The sequence below is a fragment of the Hyaena hyaena genome, unplaced genomic scaffold, assembly GCF_003009895.1.
Source record: "Hyaena hyaena isolate Hyena2069 unplaced genomic scaffold, ASM300989v1 scaffold_10, whole genome shotgun sequence".
Lineage (NCBI taxonomy): Eukaryota > Metazoa > Chordata > Mammalia > Carnivora > Hyaenidae > Hyaena > Hyaena hyaena.
The window spans coordinates 4,002,933-4,019,673 of NW_024080642.1; the positions used below are offsets into that span (position 1 = coordinate 4,002,933).

Consider the following 16,741-nt stretch of genomic DNA (forward strand, 5'->3'; position numbering starts at 1 on the left):
CAAATGGGGGATCACGTAACTCCCTGGCTACGTGGTTGCAAAGGGCCCAACTTCAATCGGGGTTGCCAGTGCATCAAATTACAACACCCCCCCCCCCCCCCCCCCCCCCCCCCCCCCCCCCCCAGTCCTCATCCAGAGCCGATCGGCAACACCCAGCGTGGGGACCAGGAATATGGAATTCAAATTCTTGAGATGCAACGTCTGGCACATTAACTCAACCCTCCCCACCCCCCATTAATCTGGGACTATGGTTATTCTCAGGAAGAAATCCTCGCCCACGATTTACTTCCACCAGGAAAAGAGCCGCTCAGAAGAACACAACTTGAAGCTCCAGAAAGAAACCATGGAGGTAAAAACTGCAAACCTCTCAGTGCCCAAGGCACGGCCTGGCATGCAGTTCGGGTTTTCAAGGGCCACCAAGTGCCATTGGCAAGCACTCCAGCTTGGGGATTAGGAGATTTAGGGCTCAGGTTCAGTTTTAACCTGAATTCGGTGTGTGACCTTAGACAAGTAATTCTGAGGGCTGGGGTGGGGTTCAGAAGCTGTGGGCTCCTCAGGGAGGGGACCGCTCGGGGAAGATGGGGGTCCTGGGTCCGCAGGCTGGGGGTCTTCATCAGGTTGGGCACCCTGGCCAGGACCAAGCCCTGCCAGCCTTTTGCTGGCCTCCCACAGCTGGTGAGCCGCTTGGTCATCGCGGGCAGCTGGGGGCACCTCCTCTACGTGGCAATTGGCAAAATATCTCCCACTGAGGGGTTCAATGCCCTCCTGCAGAGCGCAGTACAGGGGTGTCTGGGCGCCCCCTCTTGGTGTCCGCAGCACCAGCCAAGCTAGTGGGCGCAGAAGCGGGCTCAGCCATCCGGGAACGTGGCGCAGGAATAGCTCTGAGTTCACAGGCCCTGTGGACAGGAAGAAAGGAAGGAGTGGGTGAGGACCCAGGGGAAGAGCAGTATGAACGAGGCTAGAAGGGAGTGGGGAATGGAGTCCAGGTCCAGGGAAACCAGGATAGTATTTGGTGACCATTCGGGGCCCCTACAAGGTGACCACTCATTTCACCAGCAAGCTTCCTCCTCTCCATCTAAACTCCTGTATCTCCTCACGCCCCAGATTTTCTCCATGCTGTGTCCCCTGCCTGAGGGGACATCTTTTCTTCGAGCTCAAGTCCCCGTTCCTTTGTTTAACCAGCAAACATGTATTAACACCTATGGTAGAGCAGCCACTGTTTTGGACATTAGAGATGCGGAGTGTAATAAAGGCCTGATAAGTGTTAGTTGTGATTACGGTCACTATTATAATTAATAGTGAGCCTTAGGCAATGACCATCTAAAATGCAGTATGGGAGGGCTCCTGGGTGGCTTAGTTGGTTGAGCGTCCAACTCTTTTCCTTTCTTTTTACTTTTTTTCAGCGTCCAACTCCTGATTTTGGCTCAGGTCATGATCTCAGGGTCATGGCATCAAGTCCTGCAGCAGGCTGTGCACTGAGCATGGAGCCTACTTAAGGTTCTCTCTTTCTCCCTCTGCCCCTCTCCCTTGCTCACATTCTCTTTAAAAAAATAAATAAATAAATAAAATGCAGTATGGTAATATGGGTAGGACAGATCTTGTTATCCTGTGATCTGTTCCATAAGGCAAAGATAGGCTTTAGTCATCAGAGAAGTCACTCAGACTAAACGCTGAAATGCTTACAGTGGACTTCTAGATCCTGGATGACCCAGCCCATCGCTATACTTTGTCTCTTGCCACTGTCCTCCTCTCACTTTGTTCCAGCCACATGGGGTTTCTTGTTCTTTCTCAAAGGTACCAGGCACTTCTGCCTCAGGGCCTTTGCACTTGCTATCTAGTCTGTTCTTTACACTCTTCTCCCCAGAAAGCCTCATGATTCATCTCCTTCTGGCCTCTACTCAAATGTCACCTTTTCTGGTATTTCTTCCTTAGCTGCGGCAGAAAAAGCAGCACCTTCTGTCATTTCATACTCCCCCTGCCCCCACTCTGCTTTATCTTTCCCATGGCACCTTCTCATCTCCTGTCATTGTAAATATTTATTTATTAGCAATCTCCTCTTCCCCTAAATTAGAATGTAAATTCTACAAGGAAAGCATCTTTGTAATGTTCACTGCTATATTCCCAGCACCAAGATTAATGCCTGGTACATAATTAGGTACTTGGTAAATGCTTTCTGAGCGAATGAATCATCATTAACTATCATCATCATCATCATCATCATCATCACCATATTGTACTGAGTTCGGTCACAGGGACGGCTTCTTGGGGTGAGGACTTGGGCCTCATTCATTGCCATACCCTACCCAGGAGTCAGCATCCAAGTTAGTGGTGTGAGAAGAAGAACCCAGACACGGAGGGTCTCCCTCCAAGATCAGCAAGGAACAGGTCTCTCCTTGTACTGGGCTTCCTTCCTGTTCTGCGATTCTGCGGCTCACCGAGAGGCTGGGGGAGCACAGGATGGGCGAGGGTGGGAGAGGGGAATCAGAGCAAAGCAGAGCAGTCAGAGTGCCAGGCCTTACCTGGATGGGCTGCATAGCAGGTGACACCAGTGCCCTCAAGCTGAGTGGCGAGCTCCCTGGCAAATAATACGTTGGCCAGCTTACTGTCGGCATATGCCCGCAGCTCCTGCCGCCAGCCCACCACTGGGCGGTCCAGGCGGGTGAAGTCGAGGTGCCCCCGCCGGTGGGCGGCTGAGGACACCACCACCACGCGGCTCGGGGCGCATGTCTTCAGCCGCGGCAGCAGCAGATGTGTCAGCAAGAAGGGGCCAATGTGGTTCACTCGCAGCAGCAGGTTAAATGGCTCGTGGGTCCGGCCACAGGAACTGATCCCTGGGGCGGGGGCTAGGTATGAGCAGCTGCTCCAGAGGAATCCCCGAAGGCCTCAGTGTTCCCATTTGTGAGACAGTGGTAGGGGGCGCCCTTTCCAGACATCCACTGCCCCTTGGTAAGGCCTGGCTGGAGGGGTCGGTGGCCCACCCACTACCCCCCTGCAGGACCTGCTGCCCCTCACCGGCATTGTGGATGAGGATGTCCAGCCGTGGCTCAGAGCTCAGGAAGGCAGTAGCAAAGGCCCGCACGGAGGCCAGGCTGGCCAAGTCCAAGGCCATGAAGATGACCTCATTGTTCCCACTCTCCTGTGGGGCAGCAAGGGCTGGGCTTGTCACCAGGCACCTCTCCTCTTCCCTCTCCCCAGGTACCAAATCGTGAGAGCCCATCCCCTACTTTGACTAAGATCTGCCCCCGTGCCTTAGAATGTAGTGGACCAGTATGTGGGCTCCGGATGCAAATCTTGGCTTTGCCTTTCACTGGACAGAGTGTGACATTAACCTCTCTGGGGCCCAGTGTTCTCCCTGTATAATGGGAATAATGTAGTACCCTATTTCATGGAGTTGTGAGGACTCAATGAGGTAATGTGTATAAAACGCTTAGGACAGTGCCTGGCACCCAGTCAGCATTGTGTAGATAGTAACTTGCTGTTATATATTTCATTCCCTTTTCCCGTTATTGCTTATCCTAAAATCTACAACAGCCTTCTCATTGGTCTCCCCTCACCCACTCCTGTCCTCTCCAGTCCAGGCACATATAGCCACTGAGGGGTTCCTTCCAAAATGCTATTCTGACAGTCCATACCCTACTGACTCCACACCCTGCTATTCTGACAGATCCAACACTTCATTGTATCTCCACTGCTCATCCTATAAAATCTGAGTTCCTCAACTGGATCTAGAAGGGCCCCCAGAACCTAGCCCTGGCGCAGGGGCTCCAGCCTCTTCATTTTGCCTCTTTCTTCCATATTTCGTGCTCCATCCAGACTCAAGAAATCTTTTCTTTCAGGTTTTTTTGTTTTTTTTTTTTTTTTAAATCAAATCAGCTCTCTTGCCTCAGGGCCTTTGCACATGCTGTTCCCTGTGCTGTTCCCTTCCCTGTGGTCTTTTACCAGTGTAACTGTTACCGATCCTTAAACGTCTTAGAACAGCGATTACTTCCTTCAAAAAGCCCTCTTCCCAGCTTTCGTCTGGTGGCCCTTCCCTGTGTGGCCAGGGCCCCTGCGGACCCTCTCTTCTGCACTTAACGGCCAGAGTTGAACATCCGTTCACCCCTGCGTGTTCGCGCGTGTCTGTGAGTTGCTCACCGTCTCTCCCTCACCTGGCGGAGGTCGAAGGCCGCCGCCTCGCCACGCTCCCGGCTCCGGCAGGCCAGCACCACGCGCGCGCCCCGGCGCGCCAGCTCCAGCGCCGTCATCTTCCCGATGCCGCTGTTGGCGCCTGCGGTGGGCGGGCGGTAGCTGAGCCGGGGCGGACGGGCCGCCGCCCCCGCCGCCCGGCCTCCCCGTGCCCCCGGCGCGCCCGGTCCCCCGGCACTCACCCGTGACCACAGCCGTGCGGCCGCGCAGGCTGCCTATGCCACCGCAGGGCGGGGCCTTGACGAGGTTGTAATAGACCAGCACGTAGGCGCCCAGCAGCAGCCCCGCGCCCAGCAGCAGCGCCTCCATGCCGGCCGCGCCTCGGGGGCACTCCCCGCACCTCCCTGGATCGCCTCCCGCCGGGTGGCTGCCGAACCGCCCCGCGCCGGCTCGGGCCTCCGGGAAGGCGGAGGCGGAGGCGGAGGCGGAGGCGGAGGCGGGCGGGAGGCAGGCCAGGGGTGTGTGTGCGTGCGTGGGAGCGGGGGCCGTGCGAGCGCCCCCTAGGCATGCGTCTACGTCCTCTGGGTGTGCGCTGGTGGAACACCTAGGTGCGCGCGTGCTTTCGGGCCCTGGCAGCGCCCTCTAGGTGTGTGCCCGCGCGCGAACTCCTTCCAGATGTGTGATTGTGTGCGGGGGCACCCTGGCTACGCACGTGTAACAACATACTCTGAGTGTGTGAATGGCTCTGTGAGTGTGCCCGCGGGCCCTGGGAGTGCCCTCGGGCTGTGTGCGCCTCTGGATCCTCGGTATGTGAGGATTGTGTGTGTGTACTTGCAGGCCCAGCAAGTACTCTGTAGGTGTGTGCCCATGTAAGCACCTCTTACCTGTTTGTGCCCACGTGGGCCAGGGGCCCCTCCAGGTGCGTGCGTGCCTCAGTAGTCTCTGCCCATGTGTACCTCAATGAACAGCTGGGTACCTGTCCTTTGTGCGCGTGGCCCTTAGCCGAGGACTCGCGGGAGGGGCTCACAAGGTGCAGTGTGTGAGCCCTCTGGGTGTCCTCTGTGCGAAGCAGAGTCCTTCCCTTCTGGAGAGGTGTGTGTACACGAATGCTGTTTTGTCTGAGAGCGGGTCCAGCCCTGGATGGCTTGCCCTGCATAAACAAGTCCTGCAATTCCTTTTCCTCACTTCCAGAGCTTCTAGAATGCTCCCTTGTTCTTCCTAGAGAGGCCAGAGAGATGACGCAACGGGTAGGGTGGCACCACCCTTTCAGGGCTGTTAGGATTCACTCATTAATTAGCTGTGGGTATCTCCCTGCCTCTGCCGCCCATCCCCTCCATTTCTGAAGGGAAGCAGCGAAGAGACTAAAATGTAAAATCTGTTCCCTGCCCTCCAGGGGGAAATTTCTCTGGGATGGTCCTCCCAGGTGAGAGAAATAGGTAAAGCAGCTCCGTGGACTCAATGGAGGAAGTGACTCTGATGGCGAGGTGGATGGTGACAGCCAGGGAGGCACAGGTGAGGGTGCTCCTGGCCAGGTGACTTGCCAGGACAAGGACTTGCCTGAGAAAACCATTACAACTTGGCACCCACTGTTTCGCATGTATGGTGCGCCCCACAGCGTGGTTAGCCTCGGAAATATTGAGCGGAATATGCTTCTGCCCTTGGAGAGTTCAAGAAGCCCATCAGGGCAGGGGTGGTGGAGACAAAGCAAGGCAGGTAGGTGGAAGCCAGGGACGGGACCTCGGATTCCAGGGGAAGTTTTCTACTTGGCTGCATAGGGATTTGGGGTTCAGTTGTAGATGCTGTGGGAGGAGGCCGGGAATGGAATATTAATGGAACAAATGGACGCATGCTCCATCCTCAAGGCAAAAATCCTGATGTGCTAACAGGTACCGATTCCTTGAACGTCGGTGGGACAGACACACAGGCGATCTCTAAGGTGTTGAAGACTGTCTTCAGGAAAAATCCTGGATAAAGTTTCTCACATAAAGCCTGAGAGGAGGAAAAGGTTGGGAACTAGGTTCGATGAGCGGGTTCCCAGCACCTCAAGAGTTTAAGGTAATGCAAGGGGCGCCTGGGTGGCTTAGTCGGTTAAGCGTCCGACTTTCGCTTAGGTCATGATCTCGCGGTTCGTGGGTTCGAGCCCCGCGTCGGGCTCTGTGCTGACTGCCAGCTCAGAGCCTGGAGCCTGTTTCAGTCTGTGACTCCCTCTCTCTCTGACCCTCCCCTGCTCCCGCTGTCTCTCTCTCTCTCCTAGAAATAAATAAAACATAAAAAAAAATTAAAAAAAAAAAAAAAAAGAGTTTAAGGTAATGCAGTAGATTCATCCTCTGCTGAGAAGCCGCAATCGTAGGGAAGTTCTGATTGCCAGGAAGTTGTGGCTCGACTGGGTCTAAGGACCAGATCTCTCCTTTTGCTTCATGAAGCTCCCCAGAGGCATCTGAATGGACACACTGCTCCACACTAGATTCTAAGCTCCACAAGCCCGGGGCCGCATCTGTCCTGTTGATTGCTCACATCGAGTTCCCTGGCCCAACCTCCAAGTCCTAGCGAAGGCGTGCACGGAGGAGGGAACTCGAGTGACACCCGAATAACCGAATTGCTGCACGCCCAGCTAAGGCTGACAGGGAAGGGACAAAAGCCGGGTGTGGACTTCTCCCAGAAGAGAGGACTCCAATACAATAGCAAACCACTGCAAGTGGAGGCAGCCCGAGCTCCGAAGGTTAAAGCTTCCAGACCGGAACGCAGAGGTCTCCTGACAGCTCCTGTCTTAGTACCTCGGTTTCGGAGCTAGCAGGAGGCGCAGGGACCCGCACACACTTGGATTCTTGCAGTATGTGGTCACGTCAAAGGATTCTCTCGAGTCGCCCACAGAGCCAGACAACAGCCCTGCCAGATGCACCCCTACCTCTCCGTCTTCCCACATCCGCCTCGGGCTCACTTTTCTCCCAGACCTCTGCTCTCCTGATTTCCCTTGGGGCCTGAGTGTCTGGGAATGAGGCTAATTCAGGGAGACTGGGAAAAGGATCTTGGGGAGGGTTCCCTCTAAGGGTGATGACAGGTAGGACAGACAGGCAGAAAACATAATTTGAAGTATTTTTGCTTTTTTATATACAGAATACAGGAAAGTTTCTGTAAAGTCTAAAACATTACAATTACTATGTACATTGGTACTACTTGGGGGGAGGGGGGAGGGGCAGGGGAAAGGAGGGAGCCAGGGGTGGGAGGAACAGGAGAGAAGTGGCAAGAGAACAAAAAAAGGAGACGAAACAGGTTTACGACAAAAACGTTTTTGCTACAATAGACAATTTGAAGAAAACGCTCTACCACATGTAGTACTGTACAGTTTTTAAAAACATTGAAAAAATGTCATCACTAGATGTATTTACACAAAATCCAAATACACTTTTCCTTATTTGAAATAAAATAGATGGACAGCCAGAAAAAGAATTCATTTCTCATTTGTCCATAATACACAGTAGCTACCTGTAGTGCAACCGCTGCAGAAAGGGAAAGAACTTGGAGGGTGGGGACCACGGAAGTAGGGTGGGTAGCGATCTTTATATTAAATAAAACAATGATATTGTATAGATTTTGCTGTATGAAAACTGTATTTTTTCTTTTAATATAAAACTATTGTCACTGCCACAAAATAGAACAAGTTTCTGATTATTTTACAACGGCGGGCGAGGGGGAGGGAGCAGGAGGCGGGTGGGGAACGGTTCGGACCCTCGGCCTTCCCCTCCCTGCCCACGCTGTTCCTCGGCTCGGGTCTGCCGCTTTCCCATGAAATGTTGAGTACAAATATATGTGCAAATGCCCCCTAGAACTTGAGAAAAGAAAAAGGATTTTTAAAAAACAGTCAAAAGGTTTTCTTCATTTCATGCAAAGATTGTAGTCGAAGGGTTTCTGGTGGAGTATAGAAAAAACCCGGGCTTGGTTTGTGTACATTTTTGCATTGCAGGAGTCTTGGGTCGGGCGGATGGGCGGGCGGCGGGGTGGCCGCCGGTCCTAGGGAACGGAGTTGGAACGCAGCACAGGGCCCTGGTGGGGCTTGAGAGACAGCTTCTCGGCCAAGACCCCATCCTGCAGCAGGCCGCCATCGCCTTTGGGCTGTTTGGTCGCAAACTCAGTGATGCTGAAGACAAACTGCAGGCAGCCCAGCTTGATGTAGCTGCCGTGGTGCAGTAAGGCCGTGCCCTCCCAGCCGGCCCCACTGCCCCCGATCAAGCTTGAGCTGCTGGCTTTGCAGTTGCAGGGTCTCCGCTGCGGCCCCTGGGCCTGGGAGCTCATCACGGCTGCCTCCTCACTTGGCTCTTCATCCTGTTTCTGGTGCCGGCGGCGCCCTGGGAAGGAGTGGGGGGGGGGGGGGGGTCACGAGGAGAGGCACAGCCAGCAGCCAACCACCCCGCCAAGGCTGCTTGCCGGGGCTGGGTCCCTGCGCCTCCCCGTTCTAGCTGCCACGTGACCAGGGCTGAGGGACCCCTGGAAAGGACCAGGGGAGTCTGAAGTCCCCAAGCAGGTGTGCGCAGAGCGCTCGCTTCTCTGGGGTTCCCCTGGGCCCACGAGCAAGGAGGACCTGGCCAACGGGCCCCGGAGGGCAAGAGAGCAGGCCGTCGGCAGAAAGCCAGAGCCACCCTGACGGGGGCCTGAAGGGAACATGTCCAAAACTGGCCGGCTTTGTGGCCACAGGCTCCAACTTACTGATGACACTCTGCACTTTGGCAACAATACTGCTTGGGGGGGTTGGCGGGGTCTTCTCAGAGAAGTCACATGAATACAGCACATTGTCCACCGTTGTCCCGTGCTCACTGTAGTTTAACAGCTCATAATGTTTGGTATTCTGAGGAGGAGGAGGGAAGATAAGATGTGTGGTCTGCTGCGTGGGGCCTGGGGCTAGGGGGAGAGAGGACACATGGAGAAGGCTGTGCTGCTCTCCCCGGGGAGCTCTCTTTGTTCCCCAGTCAAGCCCCCCTTCCCTGTCTCTTTAGAATGGGGCTCAAGACTCACCTCCTCAGGGAAGCCTTCCTTCCTAGCGGCCCGCACCCCCTGCTCTCCCACCACTCCTTTACTGTCTGCCTCCTGTAGAAATGCTATTCGCGGGCACAGAGGGCCTGGCGTCCTTCTATGCTACGCCCCCCACCCCCAGCCCCCGCCGAGCCTGTGACCAACCTCAGGAGGAATGGCAGCACCGCTCCACGGGAGCGGCAGCCACGGCAGGATGCCCTTTCACACCAAGTCCCTTCTACTCCAGGAACGACAGGAAGTGAAGAAAAGAAGACACCGCCCCCCCCAACCTCCCTTCCCCTCGCCCAGAGCACTGAACAAAACCCCCTGTGGGTGGCCGGGAGAGCTCTCCCACCCCTTCCCTGCCCTTCCCCGCCCCTCACCTCATCATAGAATATGCAGGCGTGTTTCCCAGACACGTAGTTACAGTGACCATAGTTTGTAAGGCACACGTCCATGTCAGCTCCTGCAAGGTGGCAGGAGGAGAGGCAAAGGCAGGCAGAGAACAGACTGTAAGGTGCATGCACGGGGAAGGCGGGGGGCAGGGCGTTAGCTTCTGGGCGGGCACTGGGAAGACCTTAGGGGGAGGCTAGCTCGGGGCCCCTTCCTTGTAGTTTTGAACAAAATACTGAGGTCTTTTCCACTCCCCTCGTGAAGGACAGCTGTGCCTGACAGCCGATCTCCTTCTGAACATGTGGCTGCTGCCCAGAATGGGCCAGTGAACTCCGAAGAGGGCGGCTTATTTCCAGGAGGGCACAACGCGGGGTTTATAATTTGATCGTTGGAAAGAAAGGAGATTTTTAGATCAAGGGCTAATTTGACTGTCTCTCTGCACAAGATACAGGACTGACTAAAGGTTACGGCGTGTGGGCTCCATTATTTTTGCAAAGACCTCCAGGGATAAAGCACGTGCCTCTCCTCCGGCTTTATCTGCTTGTTTAAAATGCCTCACTGAGCAGCCATCACGGCTGGCTCTCCTCTCTCTGACGTCACGCTGGGCCCAAAGCAAAAGGGCTCAAGCCAGGGAAGACAAGGAGCTGACAGTCTCCTTTCTTAGCCCCTCCTGCTAGACATCTGCTGGGTTAAGCCAGTCAGCCCGAGGGAGGGGTTCCCTCACGGCTCCCTGGCCTCTGCGGGAAGGGGTGTCAGTAGCTAGGGTGGAACGGAGCCGGTGCCCTTCCCCCACGGCTGGCTCACCTGTCCCGATGTAGAGGGTTCGATAGCACATGTTCACAGCTCCTCCCAACCCCAAGAGAGGGTAGAACACAGCTCGGGCCTGTACCTCCTTTCTTTGCACTACAAGACAAACAGGGATAGGCTCAGTCAGAAACTCAGAACCTGGGACCCAAACGTAAAGCAACAGAACCTGACCTTGGGCTCACGGCCTAGAGGAAATAGTCCCAGTAGATGAGTCATCTTTCAAAACTCACCTCGGACACTGGGCTGCTTCAGGGTAACACTCTCCCGCCCCCGCATTTCCAACATGGAGTAAGAGGGACCATCTTTGAGAGTGGTCACAGAATTCAAGGACGAAAGTACTTGTTCCTAGGCCGCTGACTGGTGTATCGGGGACATACCAGATGGTACCACAAGGAGGCCCAAGCAAAACAACAGTAGGCACAGACCAGTGTTTTTCGAACTTTAACGTGCATATGAATCAACTAGAGATCTTGTTAAAACGCAAATTCTGATTCTGTGGGTTGGAAGGGGGGCCTGAGCTCTGCGTTTCCAATAAGCTCTCAGGTGATGCCAAGGCTGCTGGCCTGGGGACCATACAGTTTCAACCAGTAAGGCTCAATGAGGGTTCATGCTCAAAGGAATATCCAAAGTGGTTAATGTCCTGGGAAAAATGTTCAGGAGACTAGCCCAAATGTTACTTTATTATTATCATTACTATTTTATTTATATATATTTTTTGTAATGCAGGCTCCACACCCAACATGGGGCTTGAACTCATGACCCTGAGATCAAGAGTCACAGGCTCTACTGACTGAGCCACCCAGATGCCCCTAAACTAACTTACTTTGCTTCTCACCTCGCACTTGAAAAATTCCCTTTTGGAAAACTTTTTTAACTCGAATATTTGGAAGGAGTTCAGCAGAAAGCAAACCACATATACCCAAAGGCATTCGTAGCTGCTTTGTGTGTCTCAAAGTGGATAAGCACGAAAGTTACAACGGATTTCCCCGAGTCTGACGTGAAAGCTGTGAGTGCCAGTTTGCTCCAGCTTTCTGGGAAAAGAAACCACAGCGCTTTATTAAGCCCATTAAAGGGCCACACGGAACACTGAGATATTCAAAGCCGAGACTCCTCGGCCGCTCACATGCAGGAGGCAGATCTGATGGTGCGCTGGGGCGGCAGGTGTGTGCGTGCGCACCTTCTGTGTGGTGCCCTCCAGAAGCCAGCGGATGTGCCCCGACACTGCCCGGTGAAGCTTGGACCCGGGAGGGGAAAAGCTGATGTATTCTCTGCAAGGCCAGAAACTTGATCAGCTTCTCGTCCAGCATATTTATCTCGATTTCTATTAACCAAAGAGAAAGATTAAAAAGCAGCTGAGGAGGAAATGGAACGTGGAAGTAGGTGAGGGTCACAGAGCAAACAGTTAAGCATTTCTAAAATCTAGCCAAGTGATTTTTCTCGAACAGGACAAAGCGGTCTAAAGATCTAGAGCTCGGCATCTCACTGGCCATCTGCAGTAAGACGGGCCCCGGCGGGGCCTGTGCGGATGCCTCTTGCAGCGGGTAGCTTGATTTTAGGGTATGTGGTCCTAGAAAGGTAGAGCATGAAAAACCACCTGCCTGCCTGTGGGGGAGGCCTGGAGGCTGGACACGGAGGCTTAGATCTTCTACCCACCCTGTCTTCAGAGGTCAAGCTCTGCCTCCATTCTCCCTGACTTTGGAAACAAGGCCCTCCTGTTTTTACTCTGCCTCAAGGAATTCTCTTCTCACGGGTTCAGCTCGGCCCTGCTCTCCCTTCACCTTTGATTCTGTGCACAAGCCTGTGCAGAAGGCAGAGGCGGGAGGGAGCTTTCTTTCTGAACCCACATGCCCAGCCCTTGGAGGTCAGACATCCCTTCTGTTCCTTTCTGAACCGAGCTCGAATGCGGCGCAGGGACAGCGCCTTCACGCAGCAGCTGCTCGCTCACTCACCTCCATTGACATCCATAAATGCTCGCAGTGAGTTGGTGAGGTCCACCATGGCAGTAGAGTTGGCTGGGAAAGAGGGTACGGTTAAAGCGCTTCCTATGGATAACGTGCCGGGGCTGACCTTGCCATCTGGGGACGGAGCAGGAAGACTGTTACTTACGTCGCCTGAGGGAAACCCACCGGTCCAATCCCCCACTGCCGAGACAGGTCTGGATTTCGGACCCAAGGTGATGTTCCCTTCTTGATTCTCACCCCATAGGCTCTGGAACTCCTAGAGCTAAAAATGTGTGGTGAGGAAGGGCGGATGGAACGACAACGCACCCGGGCACGCAGGAGTCTCCAGAGCACGGAGAACCAGTGCAACCTACTGCTCTGGGAACTGTGGCAGCGTGGCTTTGTTCTCTGGGCCAGGACTACCTCCCTGCTGCCCCTAGTCATTCAGCTAAGTGGTGCCTGGCCCTGGATTTCCTGCCTCCTGAAGTCTGACTCATAGGGTGCATGATCTATCCAGGCTGGTAGTAAGAGGTAAAGAGAGACAGGAAAAGAGCCTGAGAGTAGGGGCCATCCTGGGACCAGGGGCCCCCATGCAGAGAAGTCACAGTCACCTGGTTACCGAGACTCCCAGCTGACTAGGAGGCCAGCTTCAGTTCAGACGGGAGAGACCACGGGGGGTTCCAGCAGCATCTGAAACCTGGTTCAGATGCTGGGGTCAGCAATCTCGAGGTCCAGAGTGCTGACTGGGGACAGCTGAGAGAGCAGGTCCACACTAGGCCAAGTATGGGTGTAGGGGACCGCCTTTCTGCACGTGGCCCAAGGGCGAGCTTCTGGGCCAGACAACCCTCCGTGGGAATGCCACTCTGCCTATCCTGAAAGGCAGTGCTGCTTTCTAACCCTGCCTTCCCTGGCATCACAGGAGTTCCTTTGAATGAGTGAGGTCTGAGAATCTGGACCGGGTGGAGGCCATCACCTAGGCCTCAGGCTGGCCACAGGGGCTCCAGAGAGCATGCTGCCTCCTCTAAGGTGACGGAACAAAACAAGCAGAAGACTAGGCCTGAAAGGTATGGGAAGGTGGAGTCAGGAAACCCAGCCGTGGTTCTGATCCTGCCACTGACTCGCTAGGTGACCTAGAGGAAATCGCTTACACTTTCAGAGCCTAGGCGATCCCGCCAATAAAACGGGGGACAAGTTAATGCATGCTTTCTCCTCTATCACGGAAATGGGGGGAGGACGAATAATACCGAGATCAAAGTCCTCTGAAATAAGCACAGGAATATAAGCGTGTGTCGAAGTTTAACTGCCAGGCAGAGCACGAAATTACTACAAATCACCCCCGGGCTGAGCGGCACTCACCTGATGATGGCGCTGGTGAGCAGAATCGTTGGTTGGCTCCTGTGGCCAAGATACCATCTCCTGCTGCTTGGGGGGGAGTGAGCACCCGGGTGGCATTTGGGGGTGAGCCCAGTGGCCTTGAATCTGTCAACGGAGGTCCTATCTGTGATTGGACAGTCTTTCTTTGCAAAGTGCTGGTGTTCTCGATGCTGGCACAAGAGCTGGGAACGGAAGGGGGCAGGCTTGGGACGGAAACCAAACTTCTCTGGGGGCAAGAGCTGGGGCCAGTGGCATTCTCTGTCTTCACAATGATGCCGACGGTGTGGTTCTGAAGCCCCCCAGCTGCTGGTGGCGTGAGGGGCCGGGGCCAGCCTTGCCGGTGGGAGAGGCCTGGTAAGGGAGTGCTGGCGCCTGGAAGTCGCCGGGGGTCCGTGGAATCGATGGGGCTGCTGCAGAGGTGTGGGCCATTGGCTTTCGTCTCTGTGCTCACTGGCCCGTTGGCAGTCCCGCAGGGGGCTTTCTTGGATTTTTCCGCACAGGAACTGCAGCTGATGTCCTCTAGGGCTGGGGGCTGGGGGGGTGGAGAGCAGCTCAGGGAGTTCTGGGCGCTAATCCCTGAGGGGCAGGACAAGGGGCAGTGGGAAGGTGTAGGTGCCTTGTCAGCTGTTTGCAGGGAGGTGGTGATTGAGCTGTCAGTCACAATAACAGGCTTAATATCAGCCTTCTCTGTCTGTTCAGAGTCCCAATGCGAAGGCATCTGCTTAGCAGATAAATGTTTCAATATGCTGCACTGGAGCGCAACAACACTACAGAGCCACTGCAACGGAAGGAGAGGAGAGGAGAGGAGGGTGAGAGGCCTGGGAGGCGCTGGTCCTTCCTGCCCCAGCGGCCAGGGCTACAGCACAGCCGATACACACTGCTTCCAAGGTCCCATCGCAAACGCCCAGAAAAGGTGTGCTTGACTTCTGATAGGATTCCACTTCCAATCCCAAGCAAGACCTGTTGGTACACTCAGCAGGCAACACCCTGGTCGGCAGAGCTCACCTTGTGAACCAATATCCACCAAGTTACCCGAAGCAACTGCTGTGTGTCCAGCACTATCACCTAATCTCTCTATGGGCCTACCGGTCTCTTTCTGCAAGACAGATCTGCTCATCTCCCAGCACACGGGGGACGGATGGAGAAGCAGACTCTGTTGACTCTGTACTTCTTTTACTCGCCTCAGAATATCAGAGAGAGGTTCTCTCTGGAATATGCAACCCTTGCCCCAAGGGTGAGGGTGGGGGTCGGTGGGGTTGGAGAAGACGGGGATGGGAACGGCACTGAGGCTACTTCCAAAAACAGCTGTGGTGAGAAGGAAGGAAGATTGGCTTTGGAATCCCAGCCCTGCCTTCACTCACCTCTTGCTGCTCTGCCTGGGTGGCTAAGTGCTCAGAGTTCAAAAGGTGCGTCTGTGATTCCTCGGGGATCCCATTGCAGATCAGCTCCCCGTCCCGAATGGCCGCGGGTGCAATGAGAGGGGGTGGGAACTGGTACTGAGATTTTATAGCATCGGGAACCTGTTCGGGATAGAAGGAGGAAGGAGAGGGAGATAGTGCCAACATGTCCAGTTGATTCTGCCTCTTCTGTCTGTGGTGCTGATGCCCGCGGGACCATCGTGCACTCGGGTCTGCTAAGACAAGGAGGCTCAGCGGGCTGCAACTGCTCTGTGCCTCAGACAGACATGCATTAGCTTCAGAAGGCACGGAGCTGGAAACGGCAGGCATGCGCCCCTGCCCCCCACCTTCTTCATTAAGGTCTATGGCCCGTAGAAGCCAGAGACCATTGCTCTGGCCTATGAAAGTGTAAGGTTGACACTGGACACAGCTGCAGAGTGGTGCTCTCCAGGCTCTTACTGCTCAGCATCAAGTTTGGGAGGTGAGTGAGCCGTATCAGAGAGGTAAAAAGTCAAAGGACGTCACATCACAGTGGAAACGCTCAGCATGAAGTCTGGCCTGTGATAAGCACTCAGTCCATGTCAGTTTCCTTCGTCCATTCATTCATGACTCATGAAACAACTGAAGACCTCTTTGTTGTACAAAGACAAAAGACACATTCTGAATCACGCCATGTAAGGATGAAAGAGCCATACAACAAGCCAAGAGTCATTCATACATTCAGCCAACATTTATTGAGTACCTCCTGAATCTGGACACTGTACCACGCCCTAGAGATCCAAAGATGAATAAAACCTAAGCTCTGCCCTCAAGGAGCTCACAGTCTAGTTAGGGAGATAGACATTACAATACAGTGTAAGGAGTCCTAGAATAGAGGCATGGCTAAGGAGCTATTAAAAACGTGGAGGAGAGTACTTGCTCATTTCTGTCTGGGGGACACGAACTTGGGATTAGGGGGGATTTTATAGGAAGGCAGTACTTGAGACTTGGACGTTGAGAACTTCCAGGCAGACAATGGGGAAATAAGGGTAGGGGAGCAGCATATGAGGCATAAGAGATGTGGAAGCACTTGATGGATTTGGAAAACACATTTGGTGACCAAGTCCTTACGGGGGATAACAGAAGAACTGAAAATGGTTCCCAGAATTTTGGCTTGAGGGACTGGATGGCGATTGTGGTCATTCACTGAAACCGGAAATACAAGAGGAAGAGCAGATTTGGAGGCAGAAGACTTGGTCTTGGGCAGGTTGAAACTGAGGTGTCTGTGGGATGGGCAGGCAGATATGAATCTAGACGTGAGGAGAGAGGGAAGAGATATGGAATTGAAAGCCAGCACCATTAACAGTGGTGGCTGGTGCCATGGGCTTGTCCAAAGTCAGCCAGGAATGGGAGGGGGAGGAATGGAGTGGCAGGCGAGTCTAAGGTTGCCCCCCCTGGGCAAAGAACGAAGGGGTAGCAGGAAGAAGAATCCCTGACACAAATACAAAGTTCTTAGCCAATACTGCAGCACTGCGCTACACCACTGGTGGGGATGGTTCAGGGCAGAGCTGGGCACCGCCCACAACCGCCCTGGGCTGTTACAGCCCTCACTTCACTCTCAAATTGTCCAGGATGGAATGCTCCTCAGGCAGCTCTCTCTGCCCACGGGTCCTGTCCCCGTGCTACAACAAAAACACCTGTCTGCACTGGAAGAAAACAAAT

The 16,741-nt window shown here is 54.3% G+C and overlaps 2 protein-coding genes across 6 annotated transcripts in view; both read right to left on the reverse strand.

Moving 5' to 3' along the window:
- Positions 1-251: 251 nt before the first annotated feature.
- DHRS13 (dehydrogenase/reductase 13) lies at positions 252-5,228 on the reverse strand. Its single transcript, XM_039252210.1, has 5 exons — positions 4,368-5,228; positions 4,149-4,267; positions 3,013-3,136; positions 2,520-2,831; positions 252-896 (listed from the first exon to the last, which is right to left on the reverse strand). Exons 1-5 carry the CDS (start codon positions 4,492-4,494, stop codon positions 460-462), a joined length of 1,119 nt encoding a protein of 372 aa, XP_039108141.1. The 5' UTR covers positions 4,495-5,228; the 3' UTR covers positions 252-459.
- Positions 5,229-7,710: 2,482 nt separating this feature from the next.
- Positions 7,711-16,741, reverse strand: part of PHF12 (PHD finger protein 12) — a 39,850-nt gene continuing 30,819 nt past the window's right edge. For 2 of the 5 annotated variants that reach the window (XM_039251951.1, XM_039251957.1), the window contains exons 8-15: positions 15,005-15,163; positions 13,626-14,421; positions 12,279-12,404; positions 11,453-11,650; positions 10,327-10,425; positions 9,513-9,595; positions 8,827-8,965; positions 7,711-8,468 (exon numbers count right to left, since the gene is read on the reverse strand). In XM_039251951.1, coding sequence (XP_039107882.1) covers positions 8,134-8,468; positions 8,827-8,965; positions 9,513-9,595; positions 10,327-10,425; positions 11,453-11,650; positions 12,279-12,404; positions 13,626-14,421; positions 15,005-15,163 — 1,935 coding nt within the window. In that variant the 3' untranslated portion in view covers positions 7,711-8,133. Of the gene's footprint in view, positions 8,469-8,826; positions 9,019-9,512; positions 9,596-10,326; positions 10,426-11,452; positions 11,651-12,278; positions 12,405-13,625; positions 14,422-15,004; positions 15,164-16,741 lie in introns of those variants that run through there. The other 3 variants (XM_039251966.1, XM_039251975.1, XM_039251980.1) reach the window with 2 other exon arrangements.